General features: G+C 43.8%; 2 protein-coding genes across 2 annotated transcripts in view; both read left to right on the top strand.

The window, feature by feature from the left end:
- Positions 1 to 19,513, top strand: part of CDH13 (cadherin 13) — an 840,526-nt gene that overhangs the window by 106,605 nt on the left and 714,408 nt on the right. The window lies entirely within an intron of this gene.
- LOC118639204 (60S ribosomal protein L12-like) lies at positions 18,498 to 19,126 on the top strand. The gene has a single exon (XM_036275474.1). The coding sequence runs from the start codon at positions 18,572 to 18,574 to the stop codon at positions 19,067 to 19,069; it is 498 nt and encodes a 165-aa protein (XP_036131367.1). The 5' UTR covers positions 18,498 to 18,571; the 3' UTR covers positions 19,070 to 19,126.

Genomic DNA, 19,513 nt, shown 5'->3' with positions numbered 1-19,513 from the left:
AAATCAGTCTTTCCACCCCAGTCCACGGGGAAGCCTGTTGTAGCATTTATTAGGTAGCTTTTAGAGCTACCTGTATTCTTTGGCTTATGACTCTTTTTCCATCTTTATTTTTTCTTAATTTTTTAATTGGTTTTAGAGAGAGAGGAAGGGAGAGGGAGAGAGAGATAGAAACATCGATAAGAGAGAACATCTATTGGCCATCTCCTGCATGCCCCTCACTGGGGATCGGGCCCACAACCTGGGCATGTGCCGTGACCGGGAATCGAACTGACAACCTCTTGGTGCATGGGTCGATGCTCACCAGTGAGCCACACTGGCCCGGCTCTTTTTCCATCTTTAAAACCAGCAGCATCTTTCAGTCTTTCTTTGACTTGGACTTTTCTGTCGCTGTCTTTTACAAGGACCCTGGCGATCACACGGGGCCTGTCCAGATAACACAGTAATGTTCTTATCTCAAGGTCAATTGACTAGCAACCTTAATTCTATCTGCGAATTTGACTTCTTTGCCAGGGAACCGAACTAACTGAACATCATCACAGGTTTCAGGATTATGATAGACATGGTTTGGGGAAGCCATTGCTCAACGATGGTTAGCTTGCTGCTACGAGAATTCTTCTGTCTTTACACTGTTTCTTTTTACAAGCATCTGAATTGTAGTGGTCTGACTATTAATTCTCTGCAGAAGACTCCCCCTTCTGATTCCAGCCCAGTCTCCACCTTCAGACCAGCCTTATTCCCCAGCGAGTTGCGGGACACCTTCTCCTGGCTGCATTGTACACACAAATACAAGTAAACTCATCATGATCCCATAACCAATTCGGTTCTTTCCACAAATGGCCCAGATTTCCCCATATTTATTGAAGAATGAGGACCCTTTCTGTTCACTCTGGGCAAGCAGAAATAAGTGCAAAGGGTTTGGTGGGGATCTCCATCCACCTGAGTGGAGGAGTATTACTTGAAATAGAGACTATTATATTTACCAAGGGTGGTGGTCATGAGAATGCCCTGCAGACCTCTGACCACAGGAAGCATAACTGACCAATGGCTCCGGCTGCCCATGGTGATGTTTGGACTGAGGCCATAGTTCTTTTAGCTGCTCTCACTAATGACTCAACAAGGGACACTAAGGCAGACCTGTTCCTAGGAGTCCTGGAAGACATCTGACCGCTGAGCTTGGCTGCAGGACACCCTGTGGCCTTGCAGTTCCTTCCTTGGACTGCAGGGCGCTCCCTTGGGCTCTGGGACACTTCTATCTAGTCTCCCTTCTCTCTCCCCCTTACTCAGGGGCAGGCTAGCATCTCAGTCTGATGAGTCTCCTCCTTCGTCCCAGCTCCTTCGTCATGTTCTCTCACCAGGTGTTTCTCTAATAAAATGATTGGTCTTTAATTCTATCTTGCTCCTGCCTCTCAGGGATCCGGGTTACCATGCCGTGTATCTGAGCTGGAGCGTTGAAGGGCTGAGACCTGATGGTGAAGGCCACCTCCTTAGGGTCCGTGGGTTCCAGACAGACACGGAGAATTTACAACCGCCAGTTAGGGAGCAGTCGGCCAACACAAACCCCGGTTCCAGGAGAAGGTGGGAGGAAAATAAGATGTTCTAGAAGCAACAGAAGGAGCCATGAGACAGGACTGCTGTGAACTGATGTCATGCTTGACGTAAATTGGCAGTTAATTGAGTAGAGAGATTTTGGAACAGCTCCTCAGGGGTGTGTGTACAAGGGAGGGGGTGTGTGCGCTCCGAACAAGGGGGCCAATACGCGTGCTCACTTCAGAGCATGTCCTTCTGAACTCATCTGCCCCCCCACCTAGGATTGGCTGAGGGGGCGTGGATTTGCTCACTGAGCTTCCAACAGGAGGAACAACAAATGGAAGCTGCTGGAAAACATTCCTGGGTCCATGGATAGAGGGCTTTCCCCATAGACACCTCCTCACTGGACACTCTTGTGTCCACCAAGGACACAAGAGTCTCCAGCTGTGGGCAGGAGGTTGTACTGGCTCTCCCATTTGTCTCCTGGTGAGCTTGAGTAAGATATTCAGCTTCTCAGAACCTCAGTGCTCCTCCTCCTCTTCTCCTCCTTCTTCTTCTTCTTCTTCTTCTTCTTCTTCTTCTTCTTCTTCTTCTTCTTCTTCTTCTTCTTCTTCTTCTTAGCTATAAGATAAAAACAGTAATGGTGCCTCCTACCTACATTTATTGAATGATTAACTAGGATAATCAAAGTAGTGAACACCCAATATTCAACTTTCTATGCGCCAGTCACTGTTTCAAGCACTTTACAAATGTTGGCTCATTTTTTTTCTAACAGCTTTCTGAGTTAAGTTCAGCTATGATTCTCATTTTACAGATGAAAAAACTGAGGCATTAAGAGGTTAAATAACTTGCTAAAGGTCGCATATCTAATAAAGGATAGAGATGAAATTTACACCTAGGCAATTTATCAGAATATTTTTGTATATACTATTTTTGCTACACTGTATGTGTGTAAAGCACTTTACCCAGAGTTTGGAACATACTATGTGCTCTATAACTAATAGCTAACTAGCTATTAGCTAATGTTATAATCACTACTTTTACCCCAGGGCTTAGAATACAGTTGTCACAACTCTCCAGTATCTGCTAGTTCCCTGTGAAGCCAGGGCACCCTCTTTGGGTGCTCAGTCTTATTTGGGTGATGGGAAAGCAGGCACTGGAGTGGTAACTTACTGAGCCTGAGACTGAGACCAGGAACATCAAATTTAAAATCTATTCCTGTTGAATAAGGTCAGTAAAGAGTATTGTTTGCTCTATTTCTCCTAAATGTTGAAGAGGAGTTCTGAAGGAAATAAAATATAAGCTCTATTATCCTAATGTTCTTTGACTCCTGTGGGACAGAGTGTCGTTTCTCTGACACCTTAGGAGAACTTTTTGGGAAAATAAAACAGAGGGAGTTAAAAGGCATCTCTATTATGGCAAAGAGGAATTAGGGGATGACTCATCCTATTCTGTAGGGAAAGCAAAACTCAGAGATCTTGAAATAAGTAAGAACTGGGTAGTTTTGGAGGGGGAAAAGTACCATCAAATGTATGATGGCTCCAAAGAGGATAATAAAGTGCTTTGATGATCACTAAATTCATTAGACATTTTTGCAGCTTTCCCCCTCATTTTTCTTGCAGGTAAATTCTTACCCAAGCCCCCCAAAGATAAGTGCACAGGTTTTAGAGAGAGCTCTGGGTTTCCGAACAGTTGCCACTTCCTTCACTGTATGTGAAATCTTAAGCAAGACCCTCACCCTCTCTGAACCTCAGTCCCCTCCTTTCTCAAGCCTTGATGACACTCCTACACAGAGTACAGAGTTGCTGTGGGATAAAATGTGGCAATATAGGAATACTGTACAATCTCTACCTGGGCTATAGCTCAGCCACTCACTGTAGATGTTAGTGATGCTCACATGGTGATGTTCATTTTCATGTTGGTACATCTGAGCCTTCACAACCCTGGGGAACCAGAATGAATTCCATACTTTGGCTGATTTTGATGACAAGCCTTTGACAGCTGATGCAATAAGAACAAGAATTGCTTTGTTGAAAGCATCCATTCTTGCTTTCATTTTCATTTTCAAATATCTACTATCCCCTCCATAAACATATGAAGTCAATCATCATCAAAGTCCTTCATGAGACTCAATAGCTTGTTAGTTCTTTCAGATTGTCACTGCCCTCAGTGTCAAACAAACCTCCAAACTTTAGGGCTTCATCACAGAAGCATCTATTTCTTGCTCATGCATCTGAGGGTCATCTCGAATGTGGTTAATCTAAACTGCTGAGTTTATCTATAAACCATGGGTGAACTTAGGGCTGCTCCCTGTGTCTCTTAATGTTCAGGTTATAGCAGAAATGCAAGAGGCCAGAGCAGCCTTGGGAACACATTGCAACCTGTGCTTGCATCACATCTAATTTCACCCATCAGTCAAAGCCAGTAAAAGGCTAAGCCCAACGATTAGACAATGGCAGGGGAGTGGATGCACACAAATACTATAAGAAAGTGAAGAATCGGGACCGTATCTCAATTCTTCTCTACCTGAAACTCCAAATCCCCTAAACTCTTTTGCACTATTATGAATTAGTATTTTCAAGTGGTGTAGGGCAGACCAAGGTGCATCAAGTGACTTGAGTTTATCAGAAGATCTGATAAATTTATCAGTTTACCTAGAACATGCAAGGACATACTAGACACCATCTCAGCTTGATGGAATTAGGATTCAGTCATTTGCTTTGGAGAAATCAACAGCACCCAGCAAGGTGCCTTCCACAGAATGGCTGCTCAGTAAATGCTTATTGAAAGAACAATGAATCACCCAGAAGCACCTTTAGTAACCGGTCACCTTGCCATTTTCCAAGAAGTTGCCTCCATCGCTCCCTCCACTCTGGTCATCACCATACTCATGATTCAGCTTCTCTGTCTTTGTTCTTTTATGGTTTCTTGTTTTACATTGCCTTTTCCCCTTCAATTTCCCAAGAGGAAGGATTCTGTTGAGTTAATAGCCATCTTTCACCATCTTTCAATCCATCGGGCAGAGATCCCGACATGCTGCCTCTTGTTGGTGCACATCAGCCAATGGATAGTGACTTTGATGTAAGCTGCTCTTCGCTGGTTCAATCACAGAGAATGGTAAGAAAGTCCCCGTGGCCACCTTTCTCAGCTGGGGGCCTGTGAGACTCTGCTGTCACAGACGTGAGGACTTTGTGTTGGCTTGCCTCATCCTTCTCTTTGTGATAGTACATTCGTCCTGTGATTTGAAAAGATAACCCCTCTCCGGCACAGAGAGCTCTTTCTCCCTCTGAAGTGCCAATCACAATCGGAGGAGCAAGCCAACAGCCCCTCATCTCATCATTTTCTACCACTAGCTCCTAGAACTCCATTTCCCCCAGCAAAGCATTCCCCTTCGGAGCAGTGCACTGCCCGTCTCCTGAAGCAGAGCTGGGTTTTTCTGTTTGTGTTTTTAATATCTCGTAGTGACAACCCTCTTCCTTAAATCATTGAAGATTGATGGGGACCCAAGGCAGCTGGGTCAAAACTGAAGCGATGAAAGTGGTACGTGTGTGTGTTTCTGTTTACGGCACAGAACTACTTTTAGAGGAGAAAACATGTTAGAAGCCTCCAAGGTGAGGAAAGTACTAGAAGGAATGGGTTTCTGCTTGACGCGTCAATGGAGAATTGGAGGAGGGGGCGGTGACTCCTGATCAGGTAGAGAAGTTGGAGGCCAGAGCTATGTGGGGCACAGCTTCGGGAAAATGGAAACTTCTAAAAAAAAATTGCAAAGGTTCAGAAAGAGAACAATCAAGGGCAAATTCAGGATGGCGATTGGATGCTTACTCGGTCAATGGCTGTGTCTCATAAAACAGGAGGAACTCTATAGTTGAGAGGTAGAGACAGAAATTATACCAGATAAGGACGTTGCAGGTTAGACTGTAAGCTCCTTAAGGACTCAACTGTCTCATCCCTCTTTATGTCTCCAGTGCTACGGACACTAGGAAGCATCTAAGTGAGCCCTGTGGATCTTAGATAACAAATTGACTAATCAGTTAGTGAAATTAGTAAGTTCATTGGAAAATGAAATCTCAGATGAGCTTTGTACATACACAGAAAAGATTAACTTTCAAAAATCTACAAAGATACAAAAGAAAGATAGAAAGTGAATGAATGAATGAATGAATGAATGAATGAATGTTCAACCGATACTTGGAACATGGCAGTGTGAGCAGTTGAAAAAGAAAAAAGACCCAAGAAAGACTCGGCTTCATCAACCAGCAATGCTTCAGAGATGCTTTCCCTCTGTGCAGAATACAGGGTAATGCCCACTTTTGTGCTAATGCTCGGTCTCCTAACTTAATCCCTCTCTGTAGAACTGATTTATTTTTTATGGCCAGTGTTTTCTGTAGCCAAGCATTGTGACTTATATTTAGACTGCAGTTTAATCCCTTAGTGTCAGAGGAAACTGCCCTTGTTAAAAATCCCTGGGATCCTATTACAGAAAGTCTCTCCAGTCCCTGCTCTCTATCCAACAACTGTTTGGCAACTTTCTCTCGCCTTCAGCCCTAATCTTCCTTGACCAGCTCCCCTCAACAGCTACTTACTGTCTTCAAGACTATAAAGCTCAGCTCCTTTTCTTGTCAGCCAATGCTCTCATTTTAGCCCCCACCCCCAGTGCAATACCATGGCCACCCTCTTTGCCACTGAATGGATCACATCATTATTTTTCTTTCTCTGCATCTACTTTCCTCTCCCCGTAAACAATTTCTTTTTCCGTCCTTCCCACTCCCAATTCCTCGTGGCTGGACGTCAAAGAGCCAACTGCCAATCACTGTCAAATTTAGCATTTCCAAAGTTCATCTTTGGAATGGATAGCCTTTGGTTTTGTACAAAAGCAAGGGTTCTAGAAAAATATGCAAATTTTATTTCGAGGAAGATGGCATATTCTTTATGCCCTCCTCCCCCCCGGAATGAGTCAGCAGTGAGGAAGCAGGAATATATTTCTGTGATGCCCATTCTATTTGCCCACCGTAGCTCCACTCCCGAGAGGACTCACCCCGGACCCTTCTGCGCGTTGCAGGATTTCAAATCACTTGTATGACAGTCTAATAAAGGAAGCCATGAAGTTCCCGTGTCTTTTTAAATTATGACTTTCTTATCAGATTTTAGGCCTAGGGCTCACACATCTGTTGGCTCAGGAATCAAGGAAAACTCACTCTAAGTGCCCAGACTTGTTTGAGAACAAGTCTGAAGCCATACTGATCTCACTGGGCAAGAGGGCAGTTATGGTCCCTACCACAGACAGGGCATGAGGAAGCAATGCTAACTTTTCTGCCAGGTCTGTGCCATCCTTGGGTTGATAAAGTCTGGAATGGGGGGTATCACCCCATCTTGTACCCTGGCCTGCTGGAGGTCTCCAGGGTCATAACTGGATATTTGTTCAAAATATCCTTCATCGGAGATACAAACAAAGGTCATGGATTTTTTTTTTTTTTTTAGAATTCTAATTATTCTAGGTAGCTTCATAGTTCTATTGTTCCTTCTCTCTCAATTTACCATTTTCTAGGCAACAATGACAATTCTGATGGCCTGCAAAACCTTTTCAAACAAATGGCGGCACATGTACCCATAGCTCACATAGCAAGACATTCATTTAAAAACTGATCACACACTCCTGTTAGGTAATACATGGATCCTATTTACAGTAACTTCACTTATGACTGAGAACAAATTTTAGGCATAAATCAAATATTTTAAAAATCTGTGTTTTCATATGCCTTCCTCTCTAGGCATTCCTTGTAAAGGGAAACTGTGGTTTTGGTCTATATTGGTCAACATTATATTGATTCATCTTCAACTCGGATTTTAACTCCTTTACTTCAAATACCACCTGCTGCAAGACTCTTCTCCAGTCTGTTTTTTTTTTTAAATCCTTACCCAAGGACATTTTTGCATTTATCTTCAGATAGAGTGGGAGGAAGAGAGAGAGAAATACCGATGTGAGAGAGACACATCGACTGGTTGCCACCCATACGACCCCAACCAGGGCCGGGGACAAACTTCAACTGAGGTACATGCCCTTAGCCAGAACCAAACCCAAGTCTCTCTGGTCCACGGGCCGACGCTCTAACTGCTGAGCCAAACCATCAGGGCTCCAGTCTGGCTTTTGTCTTTCTCCTGCCCCTTTCAAGTCCAATTTATCACTTATGAAGCTACCAGCCCACTCCAATCCCTCATCCCACCATTTCCAGGGCATACTTTGTAGACTTTGCTGTGATATGTGGGTGTCTAAAATGAGCTATTGGGGGACAGAGCACCACCCACAGGTGCAGTGATCTCTATCTGCTGGTGCGGGCATTGTCTGCACACTGGCCCGCACAGGACTGTGATGTCCATGAGTGTGGAGAGTTACAGAGGTTTGAACACAGCCCATCTCAGCCTTCACCATGGTAGAGGACGAGGGGAGGAGAGATTTCACATTGTAATTCTGCCAATGACACAAACCCACTGTATCTAGATATCATTATCTAGAATGCAAATTGCAGGCTATCCAAAATTACCAGAGAATTCGATATTCATCAACAAAGGATATAGTGTATAGAGCTATGCAGAAATACCAGACAGGGATGATGAGGAAACCATGTCTAGTAAATCATGTAGTAAAAGTACATTTTCACCGAAAGGGGCAGTGGGGGAGGGGCAGTGGGGGCTGGAAGAGGGTGTTGTGGAAGCGAAATGACTGCCTGGCCTCATTAAGAACACAGTCCCTGCAGCTGTGGTAGGACGTGGTCATCTTCAGGTCCCAGGATGGGGTTCCATGCAGTGCAGAAGTGTGCTTCCCCAGATTCTGTTACAAACTATCTAGGAAAGTGTGGAGACATCGCTGTCTGAATTTTGGTGTCCTCATTTGTGAAATGAGGAGCTTGGCTTGGAATCAGTAATTCTCAACCTTGACTGTGCATCGGCGTCTCCAGGGAGGAGGCCAATTCTCTTGCCGTCATCCCCTGGAGACCCCGATATTGCTAAGTACATGCAAGTGTGAAGAAAAAAACAAAACCTTCCGGTTAGATTCACATATAAATGAGACTTTGTTCTCTGCCTGCAGAAAGAATTAGTGTGTGTGGGGTGGGGGTGGGCGCACAGGGTGGAGACAACATGCAGAACCATAGAGATGTCTAACATCTTACGAGACCAGAGTACTGCAGGGTTCCAGGGCTGTAGCCCCTAAGTCAAGAGTTGTGACTAAATGTTTGGATGATCAATAATTTGGTCTGATTAAACTAATTAACCTATAAGTACATTTTGCGAAGCAACTGCTCATCTTCGTAGAAGTGGCTACATACAGAAAATGACTTGCACCAGGATCCTTGTCATCAAGGGGACGAATGTTTGCTTTGAAATAATGAAAATGATAAGTAGTTAATCCCAAACCGCAATAGCAGATGGTAATGGCTAAGAGTTCAGAGGAATTGAAAACTAGGTGAGGTTGGTGCGATAATCAGATTAGTAGTAGAAGTGTAGATGCTGCTTAAGCATGACCTTGGACAAGGAAGAGTTTGGACTTTGAGGCTTGATGTCCTCTGGCTGAGACTCTCATGTGTGCATCTCTCCCAGGGTGCTCAAGGTCTAGTGGTCAGAAGAGGTGTCTTCTTTGGGCAGAGCTGAGATGGGCTATGCCAACTTTCTTTTTTATCTTTAAGACTTACCTGGCCCTGTCTTCTGATTCACACGTAGGTAAGTTAATACCATCAGTATGGTAACTATCTGCACTTTTTCTGATCTGGGAGTCTGTTTCCTTCTGTTAACACTACAGGACTCTCCTTTGGGGGTCATTTTACATCTCATTCCCCAAGGGCAGTCTCTGTTCCCTCCTCGCCAGATGCTTCCCGGTCTCCAGCCACAGTGCACTGGCACTGGCTTCACCTCTGCTCCTCGGATCTGCGGAACATTTTACATATTACAGATGCTGTGCTCACACCCTGTCAATCTGCTTTACATCACTGCGGGCTTAGGTCAACACCGGCTTCAGACTCAGCAGAAAAAAGTAAAGGGCAAGGGAGAGAGAAGTATGTCCACGGACCTGTGCAGACTCTAGAAATTGATCTTAGACTTTCTTGCCAGCCTCATGATCAAGCCAAAATCCATCATCCTTGCAAAGTAGTGTTTTGGGTGATGTCGGAGGACTCTTCGCCACAAGAACGTATTTTAGATGAATGGCAAACAATTGCAGCTGAATTATTGTCAAAGACATTTTATATAAGACGGTGGCTCATAGTTCAGAGGGTGCTGCTGCTCAGCGAGGATCCAGTTGGGCTCTTCTTCTCACATCAGGGGAAACGTCTCTATCATCATTCTGCAGAACTCAGAAATGGACCCTTGAAACAGACACCTGCAGCAACAAACATCGGCAGGTGCTAACAGGCCAGTTTTCCTGAAATGCCCTTGGACAGGGTCATGGTCAGGCGGAATCTCCTAAGAGAAGCTCTCACCTAACCTTCAGCTGTTTGCACATACAGAAGGAGCTAGTGGAAGATGGACACTTCCCCTTCATCATTACCTCTCCCTCCATAACCCCTAAAGCTCCGATTCTTTCCCCAATATGATCTCCCTTTCCAGGAACAGAAATGCCTTCTGCAGAGCCAGCCTCTGGTGCTGGCCTCAGAGAAGGAATAGCATCTGGCTCCCACCCTCCATCTAATTACCCATCTGTTTGAGGGGAGGGAAGCAATGTTCTCTTCCCCGGCCCTTTCCAAACATTGTAATGTGCTGATGCATGAAGACAACAGCAGCTTCACCTCAGGGCCCACCCTTTGCACATCACACCGACTGGCTCGGCTCTTCCATTCATTTCTTGACCAGGGCTGCCCAACACTAACTCGCTAACTCTCCCTCAATTTGACTCTGTCCTCAACTCTTGCGTTTGACTGATTAGGGTTTCATGTTGCTCACTGATTCAGTGTCAGGAGCCTAATTGGGTTGACGAAGGCCTCCTTCCTTAGGGATGGTCAGGGATTTCCCTGCTCTCCTCTGGCTTAGCCTTTCTGTCTGCACCAGCAAAGAGGCCCTACGGTGAGTCATCTCTGCATTACCATCTCCCAGTCTGTACTTGACTAATGACCGCTTTGGTCATTTCCCCTCACTCTGGAAGCCATGGATAGAAATTGCATTACAAATTGCATGCCAAGCGAACTGCATTAAACGCACAAGCATTCATTGTTTTTTCTGTTTTTTTAGAGACTAACCAAGGTTTATGTAAGGTCCAGAAATTCTTACTAATCTTTGATACATGGAAGGACCATTCTAAACTGACTCTAATCAAGTCCCAAACAAACACCTTTTAGCTGGATTAGATGATCTGATTATGGAGAAGTTTGCAGTTTGGTTCAGCTCTTTGAAATGTTGAAGCATTTCAGATCACAGTTAACTCAGCAGAGTGGTTGAGAGACCAACTGGACATAGAGACACATGGATTTAGATCGTACTTGGCTAGTTTCATGACCTTGGACATGTTTCTGAACTTACTACATCTCGGTTCCGGGTAGAATGGGGATAATTATATTTTGACTCTGTAGGAATCTCCTGAAGGTAAAATAGCATAATGTGTAAAAGCATTTAGCATAAAGAGGCATAAAGCAAGAAATCAATAAATGTTAGCTGTTGCTATCATAATTTCCATCATTTTTATTACCACTGTTAATTGTCATCATGACCTGAGGCTTGGGAAGGGGAACTCCAGATTAGGAAGCCCTCTCTCTATTCTTGGGCAAATATTAATTCAAATCCACTGTGGCTGAGACTCCTGGGATTCAATACCCATCCTTTCTTCTTCAGTAGCAGTAGCAATTTTAGCCGGGCACATGGTCACCCAGCTAAAGATTCCTTTTTCCAGCGAGGTGTGGCTATCTAACCAGGTGATAGCCAATGAGACATGAGTGGGCATGATGTATGCACTTCAAGTCATGCCCTTGAAAGAAAAGGAACATGCTCTCTCTTTCTAATTCCTCCCTCCCCTCCGGCTGGAATGCAGACATAGTAGTGAGTCATCTTTAGCTAAGTCAATGAGGGCATGTGCTGGGGAGGAGATGGCAACAAGATAGATAACCAATACCACCAGTACCACCATCCCAAGTCGAACCACCACCCCACACTGCTACATGAGGGAAAAAGAAACCTCTTTGTTGCTTTAAACCACTGAATCTTGTGGTATTTCCTTACAATCCCACAGAGTGCCCTGAAAACACAGCAAATAACTATTTTCAAAGTAGAAGTGATACTCTTTCCCAGTTACACACCCTCCTGAAGTGCAAAGCCACTCACGCTCTCCTGGCTGACTGCTGATTGGGTATAACCAGATGGCCTCGGGGCTCGTGCTGCATCTATTGAGGAGAAGGATTACCCGGTGCCCCATGTGCTACTGCGGAGTCGATAGCTTTATTATTATTATTTTTTATTGAGTTTAGAGAGAGAGGAAGGGGAAGAGAAACATCAATGAGAGAGACATTAATCTGCTGCCTCCTGCACGCCCCCTACTGGGGATCGAGCCTGCTGCCTGGGCATGTGCTCTGACTGGGAATCGAACCAGCAACCTCTCAGTGCATGGCTTAACCAACTGAGCCACATCAGCCAGGGCAGAATTGATCTCTTTTAATTACGAGAAAGCACACTGTAGTTACGTTTCATGGCGAGGAGGGAGGGGGGTCAGATCAGAAATCTCATGGCCATCATCAAGACAGGCATTGCTGTATTTGTCAAGTGGGATTCAAAACTGGATGAACCTGAAGAGTTTTCATCTTCGTGTTTTCTCCCTTGTTTGTTTATATGACACTATCTTAGATTAAAAGGCTTACAGAGCAAAGGAAAGTGAAACCTTTGGGCTGATGAGATAACTTCCATTTTAGGAAAAAAGGCAATTAGTGACTCCAGGTTTTCCCAGGTTGGGCAGTAGCTGGGAGGCTATTATAGTCCTTTCCTGTTGCATATCTAAAACCATTTGAGAAATCATCCAAACTGCAAGCACACACACACAGAGACACACACACACTCTCACACACACTCACCACTCACGGATAAACACCAGAGCAAACCCCTTCCTCTTCCCATCGCTTCTACCCCATGACTCATCAGCTTCCTGAACAGGAACAACCCTGAGCATTAGGAGCATGGAAATGTCAGCTCTGAGGACAGGGTGTGCTTCTTTGTGGGACAATGTGAGGCAGCCTTACAAAAGCCAACCCTGAGCTCAGAGGGGCCCTGCCCCATTCACTCTGCCTGGCCAGTCTCCGTGTTCATGAGAGTCATCTGATTGAATGATCACTCGCTGGCCCAGATCATAATATAACATGACTCAGCAATAACATGAATGACGTCAACAACGGAAACAGCCTTGTTTAAGTTTTGAGCCTTGTAAGGGGAGAATGTCAGCTTCTTAATAAGCATGAGGGAGCTGCCACTGGGAAATACTATGAAATTCAGTTGCAATGATTTAGAAAATCATAATGAATGATGATAACAGTGATGATGATAATGATAATGACAAAGATAATAATGAGGATAGGGATAATGATGGTAATGATGGCGATGGCGATGATGGTGATAACGGTGATGGTGTTGATGATGGTGATCATGATGACGATGGGGTTGTTACTGACGGTGATGGTGACAAGGATGCAGCCTCGCTCTCGGTGAGGCCCCACGCCAAACATTTCCTTACGAGCAAATGCGTGAAATGACAGTGTTCAGTGCAGTGTTAGACCCAGTGTAGGTGCTCAGTGATTGACAGCACCGGGGGCCAGGACTGAAATGAGGCAAGTGAGGTGTTCTCTTCAGGCGCAGAATTTAAGAAGGGGTGCCCAAAACCTCAGTCATCAAAATAAATAACACTTTATACAAATAAAAATTAACATATGAATCCATAAACAAAACATCAAGATTTTAAACCAAGAACAGTTTACACCTTACGCAGTTTCCCTCACTCACCTCCCCCTAGTCCCATCCTGATCTCTCTCCTAATGTGAATCTCATTTCATTGTCCCGGAAGCCAGATTTTAAGTTGTTCATATCCTCATTTTATAATTTTATTTTTTCTTTATTGATTTGAGAGAGAGAGGAAGGGAGGGGGAGAGAGAGAGATAGAAACATTGATGAGAGAGAACATCGATTGGCCGCCTCCTGCATGCCCCCCACTGGGGATCGGGCCCACAACCTGGGCATGTGCCCTGACCGGGAATCGAACCGGCAACCTCTTGGTGCGTGGGTCGATGCTCAACCACTGAGCCACACTGGCCAGGCTCATATACTCATGTTATAGATAATAATATTGAAGCTCAAGAAGGTTTTTCACAATGAACATAGCTTATATGTGGAAGATGGGGCATTAGCTCCAATCTACCCAACACAGAAGTCCAGGTTGTGTCCATTAGTCTCCCTGGCTTCTAAAACTAATTTGTTCCTATAACTTGTTCCCATAACTACACTCACTGTAATTTTCTGGGTCACTTTTAAAAGGTGGAGAGTAGAGCCCGGGCAGAGTAGCTCAGCTGGTTGGAGTGTTGTCCAGAACAGCAAAAGACTAGGATCAATTCCCAGTCAGAGCACATACCTAGGTTGCAGGTTGGATCCCTGGTTGGGGCGTTTACAGGAGGCAACTGATTGATGTTTATGTGTGTGTGTGTGTCTGTTTCTCCCTCTCCCTTCCTCTCTTTCTAAAATTAATTATTTGAAAACATGTCCTCGGGTGATTTAAATAAATAAATAAAAGTGGCGAGTGGAAAGAGATTAACTACCAGCTGCAGCTCTTATCAGGGCAATGGTGTCAGTTAAGGTGACACAGACACAGACATCTAACAATGAGCATTTATTAATCATCTGTTCTTTTAAGTAATCCATTTAACCCACTTAGAAATTCTGGGTAGACAGCATCACTGTTCCAGTTCACAGGTGGGACAGTAGAATCTCACAACTGGGTGCTCAGAGCTGAAGTCAGGCCATGCCAGAGCTAGTGACCAGCTCAAGTCTTCAGGGTGTAATATAATTGTACTGTTCCAAATTGTCCACGCTTGTCTCTGAAGCCCTAATGCTGTTTATATTTTAGCATAGAGACCTTCCTTGGAGAAATCCATTTGGCTTGTATCATGCATCATTTTCCCTAGAATTATTTTGAAAAAAACAAAACACATTAATGCATTGATTTGATTTGATTTTTAAAATATGTTTTAATTGATATTTTAGAGAGAGGGGAAGGGAGAGAGAGAGAGAGAAACATCAATGTGAGAGAGAAACATCAAACAGCTGCCTCCTGCACGCCCCCTACTGGGGATCAAGCCCAAAACCCGGGCATGTGCCCTGACCAGGAATCAAACCGGGACCTCTCAGTCCATGGGACATGCTCATAATGCATTGATTTTAATGACATCTTGTATCTTATGAGACTTTAAAATGGACATATATTAACTGAAGAAATTTTGTAAAATAGTGAAAAAGAGAACAAAGGAAAAAGTGCTTCCACTATTCAGAAATCAGGATGAATGCCATTTCGGTAAAGTTTTTTTGGTTTGGTTTGGTTTAGTTTCTAATTTTTTTGCTTAGGGTTATTTATTTGTTAATTCTGGATAGCTCTTTCTCTTAGTGATCATAGAAAATGGTGAAGGAAGAACAAAAGATCTCAGGACTAGACTTTTCTACCCAGGGCATACCCGTGACTCCGGCTACTGTCACCTCTTCTTAGACATTGTTCAATCAAATATCTCCTACGACTCTCGGCTTCCCAGTCTAGTGCATTTTATTGGGTCTTTCTGCTTTGTTATAAATCAACAGAAGCTGCCCTCTCCTCTAACAAAGTAGTTCTTAGTACTTAGTAATAATTGTATAAAAACTGTTTCCTCTGAATAAGATACATATACTCACAGAAGTTAAATATACTTTTAAGGATTTTACAGTCACTTAATCCCCAAATGTTCGTGGAGTCCAAGTTTAGAAGCCTCACTACCTAGTTTTCCTGGATCCTTTTTCCCCAAAGATATTGTCTCCTGCCATTTCTTCACCCTTATTTTCTCGATAAAGAAGCTTCTACTCTATGCCTCTAGAATTCTCCTTATTCACTCGACTGTGTATCTTAATGTAGTTACACGCTGTTTACTCTTCTTGTTCTCCCCAAAACACCTCTTCAGACACCCAACTGCACATCCTCTGAGGTTCCGTCAGCAGCAACTTTACAACTACGTTTGATGTTTGAAATGTCAACACTGTGCAAATATCTCTTTTCTCGGTTCCCAGTATGTTATATACTTCTCACTCGCCTCCTTATTTAACTGTATTCTTTCTAACTCTTTTTAAAAACCCCTCTTTTCTCTTTTCTACTTCCTCGTTATAAATATCCCCCAGTGTTACTAGTATTTGTCTATTTTATTTTCTCTTTGCCAGTCTCAAAATTCCTCTGGCTCAGCTCTTGTTGCGTGTATCCATACAGAGGTGACTTGAAGAATATTTTTAAAATGTCCTGTGGCCATCTCCAAGTAATAGGATTCAGGAGAATACCAATTTTTCTTATCCTTTTCTCTTTGGTTGTTAAACAAGGAACAAATAACATGTATAAGCACACAACGCATATTCATGTGTCTACACATATCCTCACATCAAATAAATTCCTGATGGTACCAAGATATGTGTTCAAGAAAAACATAATAAACAGGAGGAAATCACAGGTGAATTTTTTATGATCTTGTGGTTAGGCAGACTTTAAGTATGTTACCAAAACTATAAGTTGAAAACTGATATAGTGACTACATAAAATTTTAATGCTTCTGTAAAGAAAAAGGCTATAGCTAAGTGGAAAGTAAAATAACGTATTGAGTGTGTGTATGTGTGTGTGTGTATATGTGTGTGTGTGTGTGTGTGTATAATTACACCACATATCTCAAAGAACAAGGGTCCTTCCCAGTTGTGTACCCTCTAGTACATACTTTAACTTTTACATGACTGTTTTCCTCAACAATAAAATGAGGCTAGTAATACTGCCTCATAGAGTTCTCATAAGAAGAAAATGGGACAAAAGAGTATATTTTTTAATTTTTAAAAATGTTTTATTAATTTTTATAGAGATAGAGGAAGGGAAAGGGAAATATCTATGTGAGAGAGAAATATCGATCGGCTGCCTCCTGCACGCCCCCTACTGGGGATTGGAGCCCGCAACCAGCGCATGTGTCCTGACCAGGAATCGAACAGGGACCTCTCAGTCCATGGGGAAATGCTCAATCCACCGAGCCACACTGGTTAGATGAGACAAAACAGTATTTATCAGCAGTTCTAACCTGGGAACTATTTTGTCTCCAAGGGGGCATTTGGCAGTGTCTGGTGAGAATTCTGATTGTCACAACTGGGGATCGCTACCACTGTCTGATGGGTAGACGTCAGAGAGGCTATTAAACATCCTACAATGCACAGGATATCCACCCAGAACAAAGATTATCCAGCACGATGTCAATAGTGGTTGTAAAACTACAGCCAGTATAGAAAATGTCGCTGAACTCCTGTCCCAGAGTAGGCACCTTGTGAATGTAATTCTTTATCGTGTCTCTCTGTAGTAATCACTCTGTGTGCATGGCCCGTGCCTAGGTTCACTCACTCCCTACCACTTCTCTCTTGAGGACAAAATTTGACTTGAGGTACATCTTCCTCACTCTGCACCCATTTTCTTTTCTCTAGCTTCTCACTTCCAATGCCCCTTCCAAACCTCCATGGGTTTTATCACCAACAAGATGTCCCACCTCCTTTTTTCAAAATCCACAGGACCTCCTTTGCCAGTCTTTACTACTCCAACTTCTACTTTGAGACTATTTGGCCATTTTCTTTTCTAATATTTGGCTATTCTCTTCTCTCTCTTGTCAGTCCCCAAACTCCTAGGGCTCAACTTTTGGTGCATGGACCTACACAGAGGTGACATAAATGTTTATCAAAATGTTGTTATGTGAGACTGTTGTTATGTGAGACTGTTATCATGAATCTCCCAAAAGACTACACCTATCTGATTATGTGAGACTGTTGTCGTGGTCCTCTAGATTGAGGAAAAAGATGACTTTATATTCGTTCTTAAAAACCCCCTCCAGTGCCTACTCAGAGTAAAAACCCACACAAAGGGGGTAAGCAATTCATGTTTGTTGATGTGAGCAACTGTAGCAATTCCATTTTTTGTGTTATTCTTGCAACTGAGAATGCATTTATAACCCTCTATTTAGACCACTTAGCACAAGTAATCTTGCATTGGTTTGAATTCTCATATCCCATTTAAGTGAGTTTATTGTTCGTGCAAGTGAGGGTTATTCAGTATGTTCAAGCATGTCATGACCAATACTGATAATGGATATTTTTCATCTCTTCTGCTTCAGTGGTTCAGTATGCATTCAATGTGGAGCTGCCGGATCGTGTCCGGTGCCTTAGCCATGAAGCTGCCACTTTCGTTTTAAATTAAGAAAGATAGAAATTGACTGGGAAGTATTTATGCAAATCAGGAAGGTTCTGAGGAATTATCTGGCAACTGTGTTAATGGATGTGCCATTCTTAGAAAAGAATACTCGTATTTTGCTTCTCCTGTCAGAATTGGTTCTGTGTGGTCATTTACACCTTTGAATGATTGGATCCGACCAGAGGACACTTGATGTGAAGGATATTTTGTGCCTCAGTGTACCTTTCTTATAGACACTGAAGAGAGAACAGTATATGTAGTTGGTTGAATAGTGGCTGCTAAAAACATATTCCCAGCCCGGCTGGTGTGGCTCAGTGGTTGAGCATTGACCCAGGCACCAAGAGGTCACCAGTTTGATTCCCTATCAGGGCACATGCCCAGGATGTGGCCTGATCCCCAGTGGGGGGGCATGCAGGAGGCAGGCAATCGATGTTCTCTCTCATCGATGTTTCCATCTCTCTCTCCCTCTCCCTTCCTCTCTCTCTCAAATCAATAAAAAGAAAGAAATTTAAAGAAAAAAAGATATTCTTTTCGGTTCGGAGGAGGCTTGGGTGCAAATTTCTTCGGTCGACCCGAATCCGGGTTCATCCGACACCAGCCACCTCCATCATGCCGCCGAAGTTTGACCCCAATGAGATCAAAGTCGTATACCTGAGGTGCACCGGTGGGGAAGTCGGTGCCACGTCTGCCCTGGCCCCCAAGATCAGCCCCCTGGGCCTGTCTCCTAAAAAGGTTGGTGATGACATTGACAAAGCAACCGGTGATTGGAAGGGTCTGAGGATTGCAGTGAAAGTGACCATTCAGAACAGACAGGCCCAGATTGAGGTAGTGCCTTCTGCCTCCGCCCTGATCATCAAAGCCCTCAAAGAACTACCACAAGACAGAAAGAAGCAAAAAAACATTAAGCACAGTGGAAACATCACTTTTGATGAGATTGTCAACATTGCCCAACAGATGCGGCACCGGTCTTTAGCTAGAGAACTCTCTGGAACCATTAAGGAGATCCTGGGGACTGCCCAGTCTGTGGGCTGCAATGTTGATGACCGCCACCCTCATGACATCATAGATGACATCAACAGTGGTGCTGTGGAATGCCCGGCTAGTTAAGAGCTACAAAGGAAAATGTTTCAATTAAAGATTATTTGACAACCAAAAAAAAAAAAACAAAAAAAGATATGTCCACATTCTACCCCAGAACCTGTGAATATGACCTTATTGGCAAAGATGGTCTTTGTAAAAATAATTGAGGTAATGATTTCAAGATGAGACAGTCCTGGATTATCTAGGTGGGCTCCCAATCCAATATCAAGTATCCTTATAAGAGATGAACAAAGTGTGATGGAGAATAACAAAGCAGGACAAGGGGCCTGGGATTAGGGGAAGGGGTGTGTGTGGTTGTAAATGAACTGAGAAGGGGGCATTTAAACAGGACGTGAGCGAAGCGAGGGGAAGCTCCCACGGTGTCTGGAAGAAAATCCCTGCAGACAGAGGGAGCGCAATGGCGATGGCGCTTGGTGTGCTGAAGGAGCGACCAGGAAGCAAGGGTGGGAA

This window comes from Molossus molossus, unplaced genomic scaffold (assembly GCF_014108415.1).
Source record: "Molossus molossus isolate mMolMol1 unplaced genomic scaffold, mMolMol1.p scaffold_m16_p_21, whole genome shotgun sequence".
NCBI lineage: Eukaryota > Metazoa > Chordata > Mammalia > Chiroptera > Molossidae > Molossus > Molossus molossus.
The sequence above is the reverse complement of the archived record's forward strand: the minus strand, read 5'-3'. Positions and strand labels throughout refer to the sequence as shown.

Coding starts and splice junctions, on each gene's coding strand:
- LOC118639204 (XM_036275474.1), top strand. CDS start 18,572: ATGCCGCCGAAGTTTGACCCCAATGAGATCAAAGTCGTATACCTGAGG.